Genomic DNA, 17428 nt, shown 5'->3' with positions numbered 1-17428 from the left:
ATTCCATTTATGTGAAATGTCCAGAATGGGCAAATCCGTGGAGACAGAAAGTAGATTAGGTTGCTTGGGGCTGGGGGGTGGGAGTGGGGGAGTGACTGCTAATAGGTATGGGGATTTTTGTTGGATGATTAGGTCATGGGTGGGTGGCAGGGGACTGTCCTAGGGGACTTGCAAGGATGGGCCTCTGACTCCGAGAGAGACAAGGACCCACGGCAGGGCTCTGAGCAGAGGCTGACCCTCCCTGACCTAGACTACAGGGACACCTGCTGTGCTGGGGCCAGGTCCCCACCCCTCCCCTGCCTCACGGTACTTTGTTTCCTCCCCAGGACCAGCCGGGGGCCTCCATGGGCGCCTGAGGGCAGGGCGCCAGGGCCGCGGGCGCGAGCATGGTGAGACACCAGCCCCTGCAGTACTATGAGCCGCAGCTCTGCCTCTCCTGCCTCACCGGCATCTACGGCTGCCGCTGGAAGCGCTACCAGCGCTCTCACGATGACACCACACCGGTGAGCTGTGCTGGGATGCGGCCAAAGGACCCAGGGAGCCCCAGGGCCTGGGGGAGGGGTCTCAGCTTTGACACCCTGCTGTGTGGCTCTGGACAGGCCAGTGCCCTTTCTGGGTTTCAGTTTCTCCTTCTGTAAAATGGGCCTATGGAAATTCCCGAATCTACCTGACTAGGTGGGCAGGGAACATGGGTGTAGCCAGTTGTTGACTCCCCTCTGACAGTGTGGGGTGTGGGCTGCTCCAAGAGGGTGGGGTCCCCCAAGGTGAGTAGAAGTTCTCAGCTTCCTGGCAGATCCTGATGGGCAGGTAAGCAGACGGGTGGCTCTTCAAGGGGAGGGTGAAGAGCTGGGCCAGGCCATCCTGGAGCCTGGGAGCTGGCAGGGCCATGGCCTGGCACCAGGGCCCAGTCACCTGAGCCACAAGCCTGCCAGGGCTGGCAGCAGGTGCTCAGCTGGATAAAGAAAGCCTCCCTTAGTGTCCGGCTCCCCAAGCCAAACCCCAGGCCACACTTCCGTCCCTGGGGCACCATCAGCCATTGGATCTAGTTTCTTCTCTGAAGGAACCCAATTCCTTCAGGAGGGAACAGAGAGAGAGATAAATGGTGTTTATCTAAAAGCTCTGCTGCCTGGAAAACAACTTTCTCCTCCCTCCTGCTTGTCTGAACAAAGAGGCCAGCCTCCAAATTCAGCCAGCCCCAACACGGGCTGGAGTGGCCGGGGCGGAGGTCAGAGGCCAAGCATCACCAGACTACATCTGGATGTGGAGGTTGGGGGAGCTTGTCCACCTCCCTGCCCTCCCTCTCTGCCTGTGCTGGTAAGGACAGAGGGACAGAGCACTCGACTGAGTCGGGAGCCTGTTCTCATGACCCCCAAATGGTAAGAAGCAGGTACCACCTGTGGGTACCTGGCCTGAGTCATTGCCGTGTACCCACTCTAGCACACAGGAGGCAACATGCCCAACTGAGGCAAGGGAGAGGAGGGACCTGCCCAGGGCAGCCTGTCCGTCCTATGTGCTGTGCTCCGAGCTCCATTCTCCCCTGAGGCAGCGGAAGGAAGTCAGCAGGGCCTCCACGTGTCGGGAGGGCAGGAGCTCGCAGTCCGCTGACACCCAGGTGTCTGTCTGTGTGCCGGGCGCTGAGCTGAGCACTGACACGTGGCCACCCCTGTTGCTCCCAAGCCCGTGAGCTAGATGTCATCGCCACCGCTTCACATGCGGAAACAGAAGCCAAGGACGTCCGTGACCAGGACAAGGTCACGCAGCTAGAGAGGGGCAGAGCTCGGATCTGGCCCTGCACGGTGTCCAGCGCTCTCGGTGGGGGTGGGATGGGAAGACTGCTGAGGCTGAGGAAGGGAGGAGAAGGATGGCTGAGCTCCCAAGCAGGAAGCCCTTGGCCTTCGGAAGAGACACTGGAGGAAGGCGGCTCTCTCCCAGGGCACCTCACACCTCTTGGTGGGCCCAGGGCCAGCCAGTTCCAGGCTGTGGAATCAGGAAGTGATGGGTCTTGGCTGTGGCCCGCCCAGGGCCCAGGCTGGAGGAAGTGGTGGGTTGAGGCCAGTTTTGAGTTGACTGGGGGCCCAAGCGGCGTAGGCTCTGCAAATGCCAAGGCCTGAGGTGCCAGGTATGGGGCAATGGCCGGAGGCTGCAGGCCACAGCCTGGGAGAGGCTGGGAGAGGGGAGAGGGTTTTGCAGCAACTCTGGGTGGCAGGGCCTCTGCAGAAAGGGCTGAGCTCACCTCAGGCAACCCGCACCTCGCAGCTGAGGATGAGCGGGCGGCCCACCCCGGCCCTTAACTCAGCTCCACTCCCGCTTCCTCTCCCACTTCCTGGGTTCCAGCCTCCGCGGGCCCACCCTTCTCTCCCTGGCTCTCCTCTCTTCTCTTTTCTCTCCCCAGTCCCTCCCCAGACAGCTGGGCCAGAACCGTGATGGGGGCTGGGCTCCTGGCCTGACACAGTGAAAGCAACAGCAATCTGGTGTCTCAAAGTCAGGGCTGGTGCAGAGAAGCTGCTCTGTAAATTTTGCTGAACAAATAGAGGCCCAGAGTGAGCTCTGGGAGCGCAGGTTGGGGAGTGAAAGGAGAGCCCCTCGGGCCTGGAGAGGCCTCGGCCGGGGGGAGCGGGCCCAGCTTTGGGCCTGTGCCTTTCCTCATCCCCACCTTCCCCTCCTCCTTTGGGCATCCCCTTACCCCTCCACCCCCCATGCCCCCACCAGGCACTGCCTCCGCTCAGGACCTCTTGGGGGAGCCTCTTGTGTCTCCCAAGTCAGGGAAGCCTAGGGTCAAGTTCTTCAGTGAAGCTGAACCTCTCTGGGCCTCTTCTTTGCAGTGCGGTGACACACAGGTGGTGAGTCACAGAAGCACTCATCCTCAGGCTGGGAACGAAGTGTGAGAGTAACAGTTAATGTTTGTTGAGCACCTGTTGTACGCAGGGAGCTTATGGCTTACAGGCATTGCGCTGTTGATTGTTCTAACACCCTGTTGGGGCATATTTAATTGTTATGCCCTGTTTATGGATGGGGAAATCAAGGCTTGAAGCCCCATCCGTGATAGATTTGCAGCAAGAGCGTCAGGAAGTTGGAGGCTGCCAGGAAGACAGGCAGGTTTTAAGTCTGGGTGTGTTTATTTATTTATTTATTTTAAATTAATTAATTAATTTTGGGGGTGGCATTGGGTCTTCGTTGCTCCGCGCGGGCTTTCTCTCGTTGCAGCGAGCTGGGGCTACTCTTCGTTGTGGTGCACGGGCTTCTCGTTGTGGTGGCTTCTCTTGTTGTGGAACATGGGCTCTAGGTGTGTGGGCTTCAGTAGTTGTGGCACGTGGGCTCAGTAGTTGTGGCGCACGGGCTTAGTTGCTCTGTGGCATGTGAGGTCTTCCCGGACCAGGTATCGAACCCGTGTCCCCATCATTGGCAGGCAGATTCTTAACCACTGAGCCACCAGGGAAGCCCCAAGTCTGGGTGTGTTTAAAGAAGAAAGGCAGGACTTGGGAGGAGGACTTGGGAAGTTGCCTGACAGAGAGAAGAGCAGGGACCGGGAGCATTTGGGACAAGTTGGGGAATGGCTTGAATGCCAGGCTAGGCACCCTCAGTGCTTCCCTGGTTAAGAGCTGGCCCCGCGGTACTGGACGGGGATCCTGGGGAGGGAAGAGGGGTGCAGGGAGCCTGGGAAGGAGCCCCCGCCCCGCTGCTCTCCATCCAGGTTGGCCTCCTTCCTTCCTGCCCCTCCCCGCCCCTCACATTCCCATCTCCTCCAACCCTCTGCTCACACTGTCCCCTCCCCCCAGGACACACACTTGACAAATAAGGAAACAGGAAACTGAGGACCAGAGGGATGAAATGACGTCCTCTCCTGCCCCCCAACACCGAGGAAGTGGAGGAGCCTGGCAGCAGAAGGCTGGCTCACTCGACAGCTAGGAAGCGGAAGCAAAAGCTTTTTATAACTGGGGATAATTAATTGGTTGTTGTCTGTGACTCATTACTCTAATATTGCCAATTAAGGATGGGGCAGGACAGAAGGCAGCTCTCAGGCCATCCCCACAGGGGGCCCTGAAGACTCTGCATCTGTGGGAGGCAGCACAGTGTCAAAACCAGCTCCTTTGTAGCAAGAGGGATATAGGTCAGATGCCTGGAGGAACTTCCAGCCCGAGACGTTGAAGGAGACAGTCAACTCTCTCGCACTTCTATGGTATGTTTGCCTTTTGAAGGTGCTTTAAGCTTCTTTTGACCCCCTCTGTCTTATGGACGGGGCTCCAGGAAGAGGAAGTGATTTATTCAAGCCGAGGAGTTGAAGGCACGGCTTGCACTGCACCTGCTTGCACCCCCAGTCCCGTGCCCTCTCCCCCGTTCCACACCAAACAGTCTTGCCTGGGATGTGTTGGTTACTTACTCAATCAACAAACCTGTCCTGATACCTGCCCTGAGTCCAGGGGTCAAAGGTATATCAAACCTGGTTCCTCCCTCCCTTGAAGGGCTCCTTAGTGGGTGGGGAGCAGATCAGAACAGACCTCCAGACCACCCAGGGTGATCACTGCCGGGGCCCAGGGACACCGCAGGCAGGAAAGCTTGCCTGAGCTGGTGTCAGAGCGAGTTAGCACATCATGTCATGCCAGAGTGGGGAAGGCAGGGGAGCTGCATGTTACAAGAGGGTCTTGTGTTTGGGAACTGAAAGCGATTTGGCCCAGTGCAGCTCAGGTGTTAGGAGGGAGAGCGTGTGGCCAAGGGGACCTGAGCCAGAGGCTGTGCTGGGGAGCCTGCACTCCATCCTGGGAGGTGGGAGCCCAGTCGGACTCGGTCTGTGCAAGGACCACTCTGGTTCAATCACAGAGAATGCGCTGAGGGGCCTTGAGTGGAGGCGGGGATGGCAGGGAGCTAGACAAGAAAGGCTGAGGCCTCAACTAGGGGGAGGGGTCTGCAAAGAAGTAGCAAAGGGAGGGATTCTAGAGACGCCTAGACGGTGCATTCAGCAGACTGGCTGCAGAAGAGAATTTTGATGATGCCTCCCGTCATCCCATGATTTCCACCTGGCTGGATGAGGCCATTCCTGGAGTCGGGAAACCATGCTGTGCCCAGGGGGTGTGTGAGAGGCCGCGCGGTCTCAGGAGTGTCCAGGAATAGCGCAGTGGGGGCGGGTGGAACACAGACAAAATACACCCCCCCACCCCACCATTGCCTACCTCTTTCGATGGGAGCACCTCCCACCATGGCAGGAAGACACCTGCTGCTGGGAAATCCATCAGCACTCTGTCACCCTTCACCCTCCACGCAGCCATCCCGGGATAACCTGCCTCACCCGTTCACAGCACTGCCCTTCGCTCCGCTGTCCCTTCTGCCTGGAATGCCTTCTCTCTTGTCTCTGCCTCTCAAGGCTCATCGCAGATCTCTATTCCTCTAAGAAGTGTCCCCTTCAGACAAAAGAGTCAGGCCTCCTTCCCTGCCTCTCCCCTTCCCCTGGGCTCCCGCAGCATCTCAGGCCTGGGCTGCCCATGTGGGTCCTGACTTCCTGTTTCTCCCACTGGACCGTGAGTGTGTTGAAGCCAGGGCCTGGCTCAGAGGAGGACCTCAGGCAAGGAGTGGGAGGAAGACTGAGCGGGTGACTTGAAGAGCAAGTGAGGAAGCCAGTGAGGGTGGGGAGGCTGGACCCGCGATGAGCTCCCGGGTGAGCACCCCAAGGAACATTGGGTGGTCCGGAGAGTAGGGGCGCATGCTGCATTCCAGTGCCCCTGTGGAGGCTGACAGGGAGGGGTGCTGACTCAGCCGAGGGACCTCCCAGGCCACCCTTGGAGGTGGGGCCAGGCTCTGCCAGTGGGAGGAGGAGGGGGTGAGTTTCCCAGCTGGCTCCCCACGTTCTTGTCCTATCGATACCACGTGGGCCTGTGGCAGGGCTATGGGGCAGGGAAGAGTGGATCTCACTCAGTAACCAAGGTGGGCTCCCTGGAGGAAGCAGCCTTTGGAATGGGCTCCAGGGTGTGACTGGAGTCAGCCAGACGCACCTGGCCATTCCTGGCTAAGGGAGCTGCGGCCTGAACTCTACCCTGCCTCCTCCAGTGACTTAATGTGTGGCCTTAGACAAGGCCAGACCCTTTCTGGGCCTCAGCTTGCTGTGGGTGAGGTGGAGGTACAAACCCACGCCCCAAGGGTCCAGTTAGATAACAGATACCAACGTGTCTCACGTCCTGAACAGGACAGACCACTGTTCCAACTTGGGGAAAACGTGTCCTCCCTACACGCTTTCAAAGGGATGGCTGTTCCCTTCTCTGGTGCTTTCGGGGAGAGGGACCCAGCAGGTCAGAGAGGAGCCCTCTGAGCTTCAATTCTCCCACTTCTAAACTGACGATGATAAGAGCCATTTTATCCTGTAAACCTTGCAGCTTTGCCATGAGGATAAGAAAATGGGAGATGATATTATTGCATCCATGAGAGAGAGGCGAGGCTGGCAGAAGTTGTTGCAGCACGGGGAGCTAAGGATTTATTGCTGTAATAAAGCCAGGCCGTCGCTGGCTTTCGGGAACCCCCGCACCCCACCTCCTCCTCTCTGAACGGCACTGAGGGGGCCGGGCGTGGTCAGGCCACGCTCCCGGGAAGACGAATAAGCTCTTGTTCATGACCTCTGTGACCACCTTGCGTGTCTGCTTAGGGAGCATGTATGGGGCAGGAGGTGATGGGCGTCAGCAAGAGGCTGTGGCCACTCACCACCCTGTGGCCTTGGCCGGGCCCCCTGCAGGGCGCTGGGATAATCCCTCCTAAGGGCCCCCAGCTCTTCTGCTCACGTCTCCCCAAGGGCTGACGCAAGCCACAGGATGCTCGGGGAAGGACGGGGTGCTCCAGGCTGAGCCTGGCTTCATTCTCCTGCCTAATGAGCCACTCTGAGTGCACCCTGGCAGAAGCAAGGGCAGACAGAGGCCTAATTGCCCAGCTCCCTGTAGCCCAGAAAAATAAATCCAGCCTCTTAGGCTGTCAGGAGCTGGCTGGGGGCTGGGGATTTTAATCCTTTTCCCTACTCGGCCCTAATGCTGAGATCCATCTCAAACCTCCCTAGGCTGCCTCCTCCCCCAAATCTCCTGGGTCAGAGCCAGAGTAATCCTGCCAGGGCTGCCCAGCTCTCTCTTCTGGGAGCTCCACACACCGTTCCCAGCTGACATTCACCAGTCTCCCCGTTAGGAACTTGGCGAGGATGAAACAGGAGGATGATTAGAGGAGCCGGTGTGCCCGAGGTGCAGCCTGCAGGTGGACAGACTAGGCGGGGAGGCACCCCTCAATCGCTCTCCAGTCTCTGCAAGGCTGTGTGGTGCTGGGGGCACAGCTGGACTCTGGGGCCTCAAAGCAGAGCCGGGACCCCAGGAGTGGCACAGGGAGCTGAGCTCAGCCACGTGGAAGGAGCCGTGCCAGGCGGAGCCGGCACGCGGGGAAGGGCTGCCTTGGGACAGACTAGAAAACCTAGAAACAACCCACACACATCTGAGAGCGTGCTGTGTGGTAGACAATCACGGAAATCATTGCAAATATCACAGACCGTACAGGGACAGCTGAAGTATCCATCTGGTGCAAGTAAAATTAGATCCCTGTCTCTTACCTCAAATCAAAAGAAATTCCAGATGGACGAAATGTATTTTTTTCTTTTTTTAAGCTCCTTTTTTTTCTGTTTAGGAAGCACACATTTGTTGAGAAAATTCAAATAACTCGGAAAGATGTAAAGTAAAAGAAATTCTAATCTTCATGCTTTAGAGGAAAGGCTTCGAAACCTCTCTCCATACACGTATACACACATGTGGAACTATAGATAGGTAGGTGGATTACAGATTCGAGTGTAAACGAAGAGAAATTATCAGTGTAAATATGAATTAAATCTATAATCGTGGGCCACCTGCCCTAAGCACGATACCAAAGGCAAAGACCCATAAAGGAAAAAGGGGTAGATCTGACCGCGTAAAAATGTAAATGTTTTAAACAAAAAGCATGAAAAACAAAATTAAAGTCAACTGATAAAATAAGAAAAAGTAGACAATCTATATGAAAGTTACTACTCTTACCTAGAGAAAGCTTTTATAAACCCCTAAGAAGCCAGTGGGCCCAAACAAAAGCTGCCAGGCTCTGTGCCTTTGCACCATCTTCCACTCCCTCCCTCTGCCCTTACCTTGTCAGGTAAGCCCATTCCTTTCAGCTTTGCTGCCTCCAGAGAGCCCTGCAGACCATCCCTTCCCCCGTAACTGGCAGTGTGCTCCTCGACAGCCCTTGCTTGCCCCATTCGCCACACTCGTTTCTACGACTGGCGTTGCCTGCTGGCTGGTCAGTCTTCTGTGCAGGTTGCTCAGAGGAGAGTCCAAGCCTGATCCGTCTCCCAGTGTCCAGGGCTCAGCACGTGTGTGGAATGACTGGAAGAGAGTGGTGGCGCGGGTGTGGAGGGGAGATGCTGGAATTGAGTTTGGTGTGGGGTATGAAGTAGGGGTCTAATTATATATTTTTTTACCAAATGGATGTCCAGATGTCCCAGTACCATCTGTTGAATTCTCCATCCTTTCTGTACTAATTTACCTGGTATTAATCCTGTGTCCATCCTTCCAGGCCATTCCCTGTCTTTGGGTCTCAGTTTCTCCAGTTCTTAATTGGACCTTTAGAGGATGAGGCAAGATGATCTCTGAAATCTTTTCTAACTCTGAAACTCCAAGGTTCCCGCCCTGGCTCTGCCTGTGACTTGCTGTGTGACCTTGGGCAAGGCCTTGCCTCTCTGAGCCAGTTTCCTCCTCGGTCAGACAAGGATAATTACATGTCTTGCTTCTTGTTGCTTTGGGATGGTTGAAGCTGGAGGCACCCAGAGCTGGGTGTGAATTCTGGCTCCATCATTACGTTTGCCCTTTGTGACCTTGGGCAGCTCACTTCCCCTCTCTGAGCCCTGGTTTCCTCCGACTATTCCGTCTGCTTTGCAGAGCTGTGGAGAGGGCAAGCTGTGAAGCAGCGGGTAGAGGGCTCTTAGGACTGCCCCACCCCCAACTCTGCGAAGCGCTCACACAGGGCTCTGTCCTCCGTGGCCAGCGATGTGGGATCTTCTTCCTGCAGCCTTGCTGGCTCCTAGGACTGCAGCCTGCAGAGCTGGGCCTGACCTCTGCATCCCCCCTGACCATGGCACCGACCTGGGCTGGGAGGGGGCGATCCGCTTGGCTGTCTTCATCAGCTGGGGATATGTGACGTAGAGCAGGGGGCGGGGAAGACTTGATAAATGTCTTCACATAATTAAAGGACTGTCAGACACGAAATGATAATTATAGGAACGATCATGGATTTGGCAACTACGGCTTACATCTGTAATCCCATTTGAGCCTGGCAGTCCTCCTGTGAGGTAGAGGTGATGTCATCCGCAGGAACAGAGGAGGAAGCTGAGGCTTGAGGTCCCGAGTGATTGGCCCGCAGCCATGCGGCTAGTGGTAGAGGGCGGGGAATGAAAATCCAGCCCTTGATTGTATTCCCCCCACGCCCTGGTCATTTGACCCGTGTTCTTGCCCTTTTGCCGGACTTGTTCTCTGTGGTGTCAGAGAACCAGCTGCAGGGTGGCAGCCGAGGAGGCAGAAATCAGCTGCACCTCAGGCAGGGATGGAGGCAAGGACAACTTCTGACACCCTGCCATTGCCAGATACTTCTGTCCAACACTGCCGTCCCCATTTTACAGAGCAGGAAGCCGGCGCTCAGGGAGGATAAAGCAATGTCTTCTCCAAGGTCACCCATTTAGTAGGTGGCCAGTCACACCCAGCATTCCCGGACTCCCAAACACAGCCTGCCTCTATCTGGCTGCTGTCTCAGAGGGAAGCATTTTCAGCCCAGAGGAGGGCCCAGCAGCACCCACAGGGAGAGTGCCCATCTCCGGAGCTGTGGGAGCAGAAGCAGGGCAAGCTCCTATCCTGGAGGACGCAGAGGCGGTCTCTGCCCCGGAGGACAGGCAGGGAACAGGAGTCCAGCGAGACAGCTCTGCCTCCGCCAGTGAACCTGAGGTCATGGGGGCACCAAGGGCAGGGAGGCGGCTCGCGCTCAGGGGCCGTCCTGACGCAGATTTCAGTCTCCAGGGTCTTCGGGGGACCCAGGGGAGGTGCTCCAGGCCCCGGGGGGACCCCAGCAGCGTAAGCAGTGTCTGTGTGCGTTCTGGCCCAGGGCCGCGGTCTGGGGTGGGCAGGGGACCACAGCAGGCAGCACACGTCCTGTGCGGGGCTGGGCTTTGTGGCTGCAGCGCTCTGTGACCCCGTGAGCCCCAGCTGCTAATAGGCTCTCTCTCCACACACACATTCTCCTCTAAATGCAGAAGGCTGGGGGTGGGACAGAGACAAGAGGGGTGAGGAGAAGACGTGACAGCCAACAGGAGACAATGGGCAGGAGAAACTGGCATACGGTTGCCTGTGTGGGGTGGAGGGTCTCGTCTTCCTGGAGGATGGGGGCAAGAGTGGGAGGAGACGGGATGGGGCCGGGCCTCTGGGATTCTCCGCCACAGTCACCCCTGTAACAGGGATGGAGCCCCCTGCCCCACCCGCAGCCAGGGCCCGTCCCCTTCCCCAGCTGCTCTCAGCCCTTCTTCCTTGCGCCTTGACCGTCATCCTGCTCCCAGGCAGCTGCAAGACTGGAAGGAAGGGGCTATGGTGTCACAATGGGAGCTCCTTCCCTTGGTTCCCTGGGGACCCCAGCCTTCGCCTGAGGATAAATCTGGGGTTGGGTGATGTCCTTGTCCACTGGTGGCCCTGAGACCTCCCTGCATCCCCACCACGTCCACACCTTCTGTTCCTCACACCATGTCTGAGCACCTCCTTGTGATCCGAGGGATGTGGGCCCAGGGTGCACAGAGATACCTCAGCCATCCCTGCCCTGAAGGAGTGCACAGCCCAGTGAACTGTCCCTCAGTGTGCACCTACGGTGTGCCGCTTGATGTATATCACCTCATTGAACATCAGCCCTCCACAGTAGGGGGTGTTATTCCCGTTTTATAGGTGAGGAAACTGAGGCTCAGAGGGGTTAAGTAACTCACCCAAGTGGCAGAGCCAGGTCTGTCTCCCTCTTGAGCCTGGGCTCTTTCCACCTCCACAATTCAGAATGTGATTGACAGTCAAGTTGATGGGTACCAAGAGTCTGTGCAGAAGCAGTTAAGAGAGGGAGGTCCTGGGACTTCCCTGGTGGTCCAGTGGTTAAGACTTCTACTTCCCTGCCATACTTCCACTGCAGCGGGCATGGGTTCGTTCCCTGGTAGGGGAACTAAGATCCCACATGCCACGTGGCATGGCCAAAAAAAAAAGAAAAGGACGTCTTGGGAGCTGGAGGGATGGGAGAGCTTCCTGAAGGAGAAGAAGGCTTGGCCTAGGGTGTAGACTCCAGCAAGAGAGGATAAAGGACTCTCAGGAGGCCGAACTGCGTCTGGGATTAACATGCCTGGGTCCCAGAGGGCAAGGGCTGGTTTTGCGAGAGCTGTGCGGGGCTGGTTCCCAAGGGGGCAGCAGAGGATCGCCTCCTGCCGGGGCACCTGTGTTCAACGCCCCCCTCCACTTCTCCCCGACTTGGTCACCTTGTATACGTTGCTCAATCTCTGACTCACCTCCACTCATCCATATTGAGCCTCTGTGCAAATTAGCAAAGAGCGCCCCTTCCCCAGGGATCTCGACTGTTATCTGCTCGCAAACTGTCATGATGAATAAGGACATCGCTGGTGACCGTGATGTGAGCAGCACTCCTTGCTCAGCCATATGTGGTGGCCCGTCTCTGAGTCTTGGTGTCTTTGTTTGCTCTGAGTTGGGGATAAATACCCAGGCATTGTACAGACTGTGGGAGGTGATGGAGGGCCAGTGGCTCCCCCATCCCTGCCAGCTGGGCCGTGGCCTCACAGCCTGCATCTCTGGAGCAGGGCCAGGCTGGCTTGTTGGGGGGCGGAGCTGGCTCAGGCCCCTCTCCTGTAACACGCCCTGACAAGGACCATTAGTGCCATTTGGAGCCTCTTTGTCAGTGGAGCTGCTCCCCAGGCCACTTCCTCCCCCAGTTCCTGGCCTTCCCTCCCCTTTCTTCCAGCCCCTGCCATTCAGTTTTTTCCTCTGATTGTTCTTAGAGTGACCTGCCCCCTCCATCCCTACTGTGGATGGGGCCTCTTTATCCCCATGTACAGGCTCCCTGTGGCCGTGGGACCTCTGGCTTTCAGCTCCCAGGACTTTCATCCCTGGGTGGCCCCCAGCCCCGGCTGATGCCTGGCTCCAATAATGGGGTCCCTAGTTCTTTGTTGCGGTTCCCAGGGGTAGGGAGGGGCGGCAGCCCCTCATTCTTGCCCTGTCCTCCCTGCCCCACTCTCAGGATCCAGCCAAGTGAGGACTGTGGCCCTTAGTTCACAGGACCCCTGTGTGCTGTGGGCCCTCCTGACACCTGCGGTCTTTCTGGCCACCTGTCAGAATTGCCCCTGGGTCCTGTATCACACATCACCATAGGACATTCCCCACCCTCCGGCACCTGTGGCGGGTTCTCTACCTGCCACTGTCCCTGCAGCTATTTCCCTGGTCCCATGGGACTCCATGCTGCTGGCCTGGGACAGGACCCATCATAGGCAGAGGCTTACCCCTCACCCGGGGCCCTTCTCAGAACCTTGTCCTCTGGCCAGAGGCCTTGCACCTGCTGAGGCAGAGTGATCTCTGTGGACAGATGGCCACTCACCGCTGCTGGCTCGGGGTTCACAGAAGACCAAGGGCTCCTCTGTGGAGGTAGGGTGGTAAGCCCCGGTGAAGTCTCTCCTGGGTGGGCATACTCATGCCAGAGTAGGAGAGAGGATCTTTGCTCACCTGCCATCTCACTATCGAATCTTCCCTAAGTTGCCACCTACCCTGGGAATATGAAGACCACCCAGATCTTCAAGGTGCTTACAGTGTAGCAGGGGGACCGACATATAGAAGGACAGTTCTAGAACTGCAGGGTCTGTGCCTTAACCGACACGGGTGCAACAGTTATGGAAGCTCTGAGGAGATGGGGTCCACCCTGCTGGGACGGGGCAGGCCTCAGGGAGCAGGAGGGTTGCCCTGTGGACCAGAGTGGGGCTGCTTTCTAGATGGAGCCATCGGGATTAGAACCGCAGCTCCAAGCTGGCTGTCCGGTGCAGGAAGGATCAAAGAAGGCCGGAAAGCTGTGGGGAGCCCGGCAAGGGGCCTGGGAAGTGGCTGGGTGAGAGATGCTGAGCTGCTCCAAGCCCTGCAGCCCTCCAGCCCCTCAAGGTGGAGGGTGGTCTTGGTTGTCTCCTGCACTGACTTCCCCTCAAGGTCTGTTGTTTGTACTGATGATCTCAGCAGTTTCCCAGAGAGCAGGATGTTCCAAGCTTGTTGTGCTTCTGAGATAAGGGGACGGATGAAAGCAGGGATGAGCCCAAGGGCCCAGCGGAAGTGCCTGCAGGCCTCTCGGGAAGCAGCACAGGTGGCTGGCGGCAGCAGCCCCCCGCCCCCCGCCAGGAGAGAGAGGCCACCCCTGCTGGGGGTTGTAGAACACCGCATTGCTTCAACTGTAGAGGCTGGGGCACTGCTCTTTAATCCTCTTCTAACTTGCTGTGTGACTTGGGCAAGTCACTTCACCTCTCTGGGCCTCAGTGTAGCAGGGGGCAGAGGTGAGGAAGAACACCTACTTTGCAGGCGTGTGTGAGGAGGGAAGGAGGTGAGGAATGTGACCCTCAGACTGCGGATCACCCTCCCAGTGTGAAGGCCTAGGCAGATATGGCCTTTGCTCCTGGAGACTGGTGCACACTGGAAGGGCCTCAGGCTGCAGCACAAGGGGCCCAGCTCTGGCTCCCCACTGTTTTGTGACTTGGGGCTCAGTGATGTTGGATAAGTCACTTCCCTCTCTGAGCCTCAGGTCCCCACCCGTGTGAAGAGGGCAGTGATCCCTGCCTGGCAGTGGGGCTACAAAGGGGGAGGGGTGGGAGCATGCTGGGTGGATGTGGCCTGGGGCCATCCCTGCCCCACTTGACCCCTTTCCTCATTTGGCCCCTCCAGTGGGAGCGCCTGTGGTTTCTGCTTCTCACCTTGACCTTCGGCCTCACGCTCACCTGGCTGTACTTCTGGTGGGAAGTCCACAACGACTACGATGAATTCAACTGGTGAGTGGGTATCGGGGGGCGGGGGCCCGGGGCCTGGTCATCCGGCGGCTGAGACGGGACGGGGCTTGGGTTTGAGTCTCTCTCCCGGGTTGGTCCTCAGGGCTCTGCCACCACTGGCCACCAAATCTCTGTATAGCCTTGGGGGACACAGTCCTCTGGAGAGAACAGAGGCTTAGCGAGGAGCTGAGACCTCCTCCCTCATGCTGCTGTCATGAAAATCGGAATGTAAGATGGGGGCAGGGCTCAGCTGGGGGCTGGGACCTCTGACCCCTTTGTAGACAAGGACTCCAAGGCCCAAAGAGACCAAGGCCTCAGCAGAGAAGGTGGCCCCAGACCCCAGGCCTCCTAACTCCCTGAGCAGGGCCTTGGGCAGGGCTGGTAGGTGGTTCTAGGAAAGATCAGGGTCCTTTGTGGACAGCAGCCTCGGGTCCAAGGGCAGAGCTGAGGCTGGTACCCGGGTGCACGAGGGCACCTGTTTCTTCCCCACCCCCACCCCCGCTCCCCCATTGTCTGCCTTTGTTAAACAGTGAAAGGCACAGAGGAGGGGACGTCCCCTCGGTTCTAGTGGGAACTCCCCCATTGACAGGTGTGGAAACTGAGGCCCAAGTTCACACAACCAGTTGGGGGCAGAGTTGGGGCTTGGCAGCCAGTGCTCCCTGTCCATCCAGTGCTGCCTTTTCCTTTTGGTTAGAAGTTCAGGGGCTTCCCTGGTGGCGCAGTGGTTGAGAGTCCGCCTGCCAATGCAGGGGACACGGGTTCGAGCCCTGGTCCGGGAAGATCCCACATGCCACGGAGCAACTAAGCCTGTGCGCCACCACTACTGAGCCTGCGCTCTCGAACCTGTGAGCCGTGACTGCTGAGCCTGCGTCCCACAACTACTGAAGCCCGCACGCCTACAGCCCGTGCTCCGCAACAAGAGAAGCCACCACAGTGAGAAGCCCACGCACCACAATGAAGCAATAGCCCCCGCTCGCTACAACCAGAGAAAGCCCGCGTGCAGCAACGAAGACCCAACGCAGCCAAAAATAAATAAATAAATAAATTTAAAATAAATCAATCAAAAAGAAAGAAGTTCAGCTCAGTGTGACCATGGGCACATAAGTGTGAGTCCTCAGTAACTGACCTCATCAGGTCTTCTTGAGGATGAAATAAGATGATGGAAATGGGAGGGCTCCAAGCTCACCTAAACCTGAGGGCTGCTTCCTGGGAGGCTGAATCTCCAGCTGGTGGCCATTGTGTTAGAATTTAGGATTTCTGGACTCTGGGTTTCTGAAGGGCTGTGGTTCTAGGATTTTGTGATGGTCCTAAGATGCGGTTCACGGAGCCTGAGCATCCACTCCCCTCTGCATGGCACTAGGCTGTGCTTCTGCTACTAATGAGCTCAATAAAGGACCGGCTGCCGTCCCGCTGCAGCCCAGCAAGATGAGCCGGAGCCCCAGCCGAGTCCCAGAGGTGACCCCTGGCCTTTATTAAATGCCGTAAATCAATTACTCATCCTTCAGGTATCCAAAGCACAGGCACTGCTGTGGGCAAAAGGGAACATTCTCTGCTGGCCCTCAACTGTAGACCCTGGACACTTCTGCTGAACTGCAGGTGTGCTGCCCAGGTGATGGTCTACCCCCAACATGTACAGAAGGAGAAGCTAAGGCCCAGAGAGGGGTAGGACTCACCCAGGGCCACACAACCATTTGGTGCCAAATACACATACTGGGGACAGTCGAGGAGACTGAGGCTCAGAGAGGTTAAATGGCCTTTCCAACGTCACACAGCAAGATGCAGTCAGATCTGGGACAGGGACTTGAACCTTCCTGACTGTATCATGCTGTCCACGGAGATACCCCACTCTGCAGAGAGTGAGCTCCCTGTCACTGGGCAGCTCAAGCAGAGGACGGATGCCTGCCCTGTCGAAGAGGCTGCAGAGGGAAGGGCTGCCTGGGGCTTAGGGATGGCCTGAGGACCTGCAGCTCCCTCACCCTGTCACCTCAGTTTCTTAGAGTCGGTGCTGGGATTCAGGAGCCCCTGGCCTGGTCCTCAGGGTCTAGAGAGTCTCCGGGGATAGCTCATGAAGAAGAGAAGGTGACTGAGACCGAGGTGGTCAGGGCTAGACAGGGAAAGCCAGGAAGGGACCATCTGGGCTGTTGCCGTCCAGTGGGGGCTCCCTGCCAAAAGGGAGAGACAAGTGGAGCCAGAACACTTTGCAGGAGTAGTCGCCAGGGCCGGGGCCTGCCCTTCTTTGGCCCTCAGTTTCCCCAACAGATTTTCCACTGGGATCTGAGGGTGAGGGCCAGGGGAGGGCAGATGCCCCATAGTGTCCTCCTGGTGTCCCCTCCCAGCCCCCTGCCCAGGCCCAAGATGGCAGCAAGCCTGAAGCTGCCTGGCGCCGGCTCAGTTTCTCTGATGACGTGTGCCAGTTGCTGCCTTCTCTGAGCCTCAGTTTCCCCAATTGTACAGGGAGGATATGGGTGGTTCAATCTTTCTGGAGAGCAACTAAGCAGCATCTATCAGGAACCTTAAAAAGTTCATTCCCTTTGGCCCTGTAATCCTATTTGTAGGAGTCTATCCTGAGGAAATAATTAATAATACAGAAAGGTATGTGCAAAAAAAAAAACTTAATTTATGATAGTGAATAATTGGAAACTATTAATTGTCGTTAGTAGGAAGTTGGCTTCATATGGTACATTAATTCCATAGGAGACCACGTGACTATTAAAAAACTCACATCTCCTCAGGATTTTAGTGACTTCAGTAAATGCTTGTGTTAATTAGAAGCAGAGAATTGAGTACTTACCATGTTCCTCACCTCACTTCATCCTCAGGAAACACTATGAAGGGCACTTTGTTATCCCCATCCTGTAGGTGAGGAAACTAAGGCTCAGGGAAGTCAGGTATTACATTTTATCAATCCTAAGACCTCATCTTTTCACATGTTAACGTTGAAATTGAGATGAATGTCACAATCAATGGCATCTTAGATTCAGGGGAGCCTGTCACCTCCACAGAGTCCTGCAAGCCAGGGGATTTGAATCTGCGTGTGCCTCCCTCCAACGCCTGAACTCTGACTGCTGTGCTGTACGCAGCGGGGTCCCGGCTTTGCTGTTTACACAAATATATAAGCGGGGTTGGGGGGCGGGGCTTCCCTGGTGGCGCAGTGGTGAAGCATCCGCCTGCCAATGCAGGGGACACGCGTTCGAGCCCTGGTCCGGGAAGATCCCACATGCCGCGGAGCAACTAAGCCCGTGCGCCACAACCACTTAGCCTGCGCTCTAGAGCACGCGAGCCACAACTACCGAGCCTGCGTGACACAGCTACTGAAGCCCGTGTGCCTAGAGCCCGTGCTCCGCAACAAGAGAAGCCACCGCA

General features: G+C 57.0%; 1 protein-coding gene across 5 annotated transcripts in view; it reads left to right on the top strand.

Annotated features, from left to right (window-relative positions):
• GDPD5 (glycerophosphodiester phosphodiesterase domain containing 5) overlaps positions 1–17428 on the top strand; it is a 90057-nt gene that overhangs the window by 46344 nt on the left and 26285 nt on the right. For 4 of the 5 annotated variants that reach the window (XM_060303723.1, XM_060303722.1, XM_060303720.1 and 1 more), the window contains 2 exons: positions 327–503; positions 13965–14068. In XM_060303723.1, the coding sequence (XP_060159706.1) occupies positions 387–503; positions 13965–14068 (221 nt within the window). In that variant the 5' untranslated portion in view covers positions 327–386. Of the gene's footprint in view, positions 1–326; positions 504–13964; positions 14069–17428 lie in introns of those variants that run through there. The other variant, XM_060303724.1, reaches the window with a different exon arrangement.

Source organism: Globicephala melas, chromosome 8, assembly GCF_963455315.2.
Source record: "Globicephala melas chromosome 8, mGloMel1.2, whole genome shotgun sequence".
Lineage (NCBI taxonomy): Eukaryota > Metazoa > Chordata > Mammalia > Artiodactyla > Delphinidae > Globicephala > Globicephala melas.
This window is presented reverse-complemented; position numbering and strand designations above follow the sequence as displayed.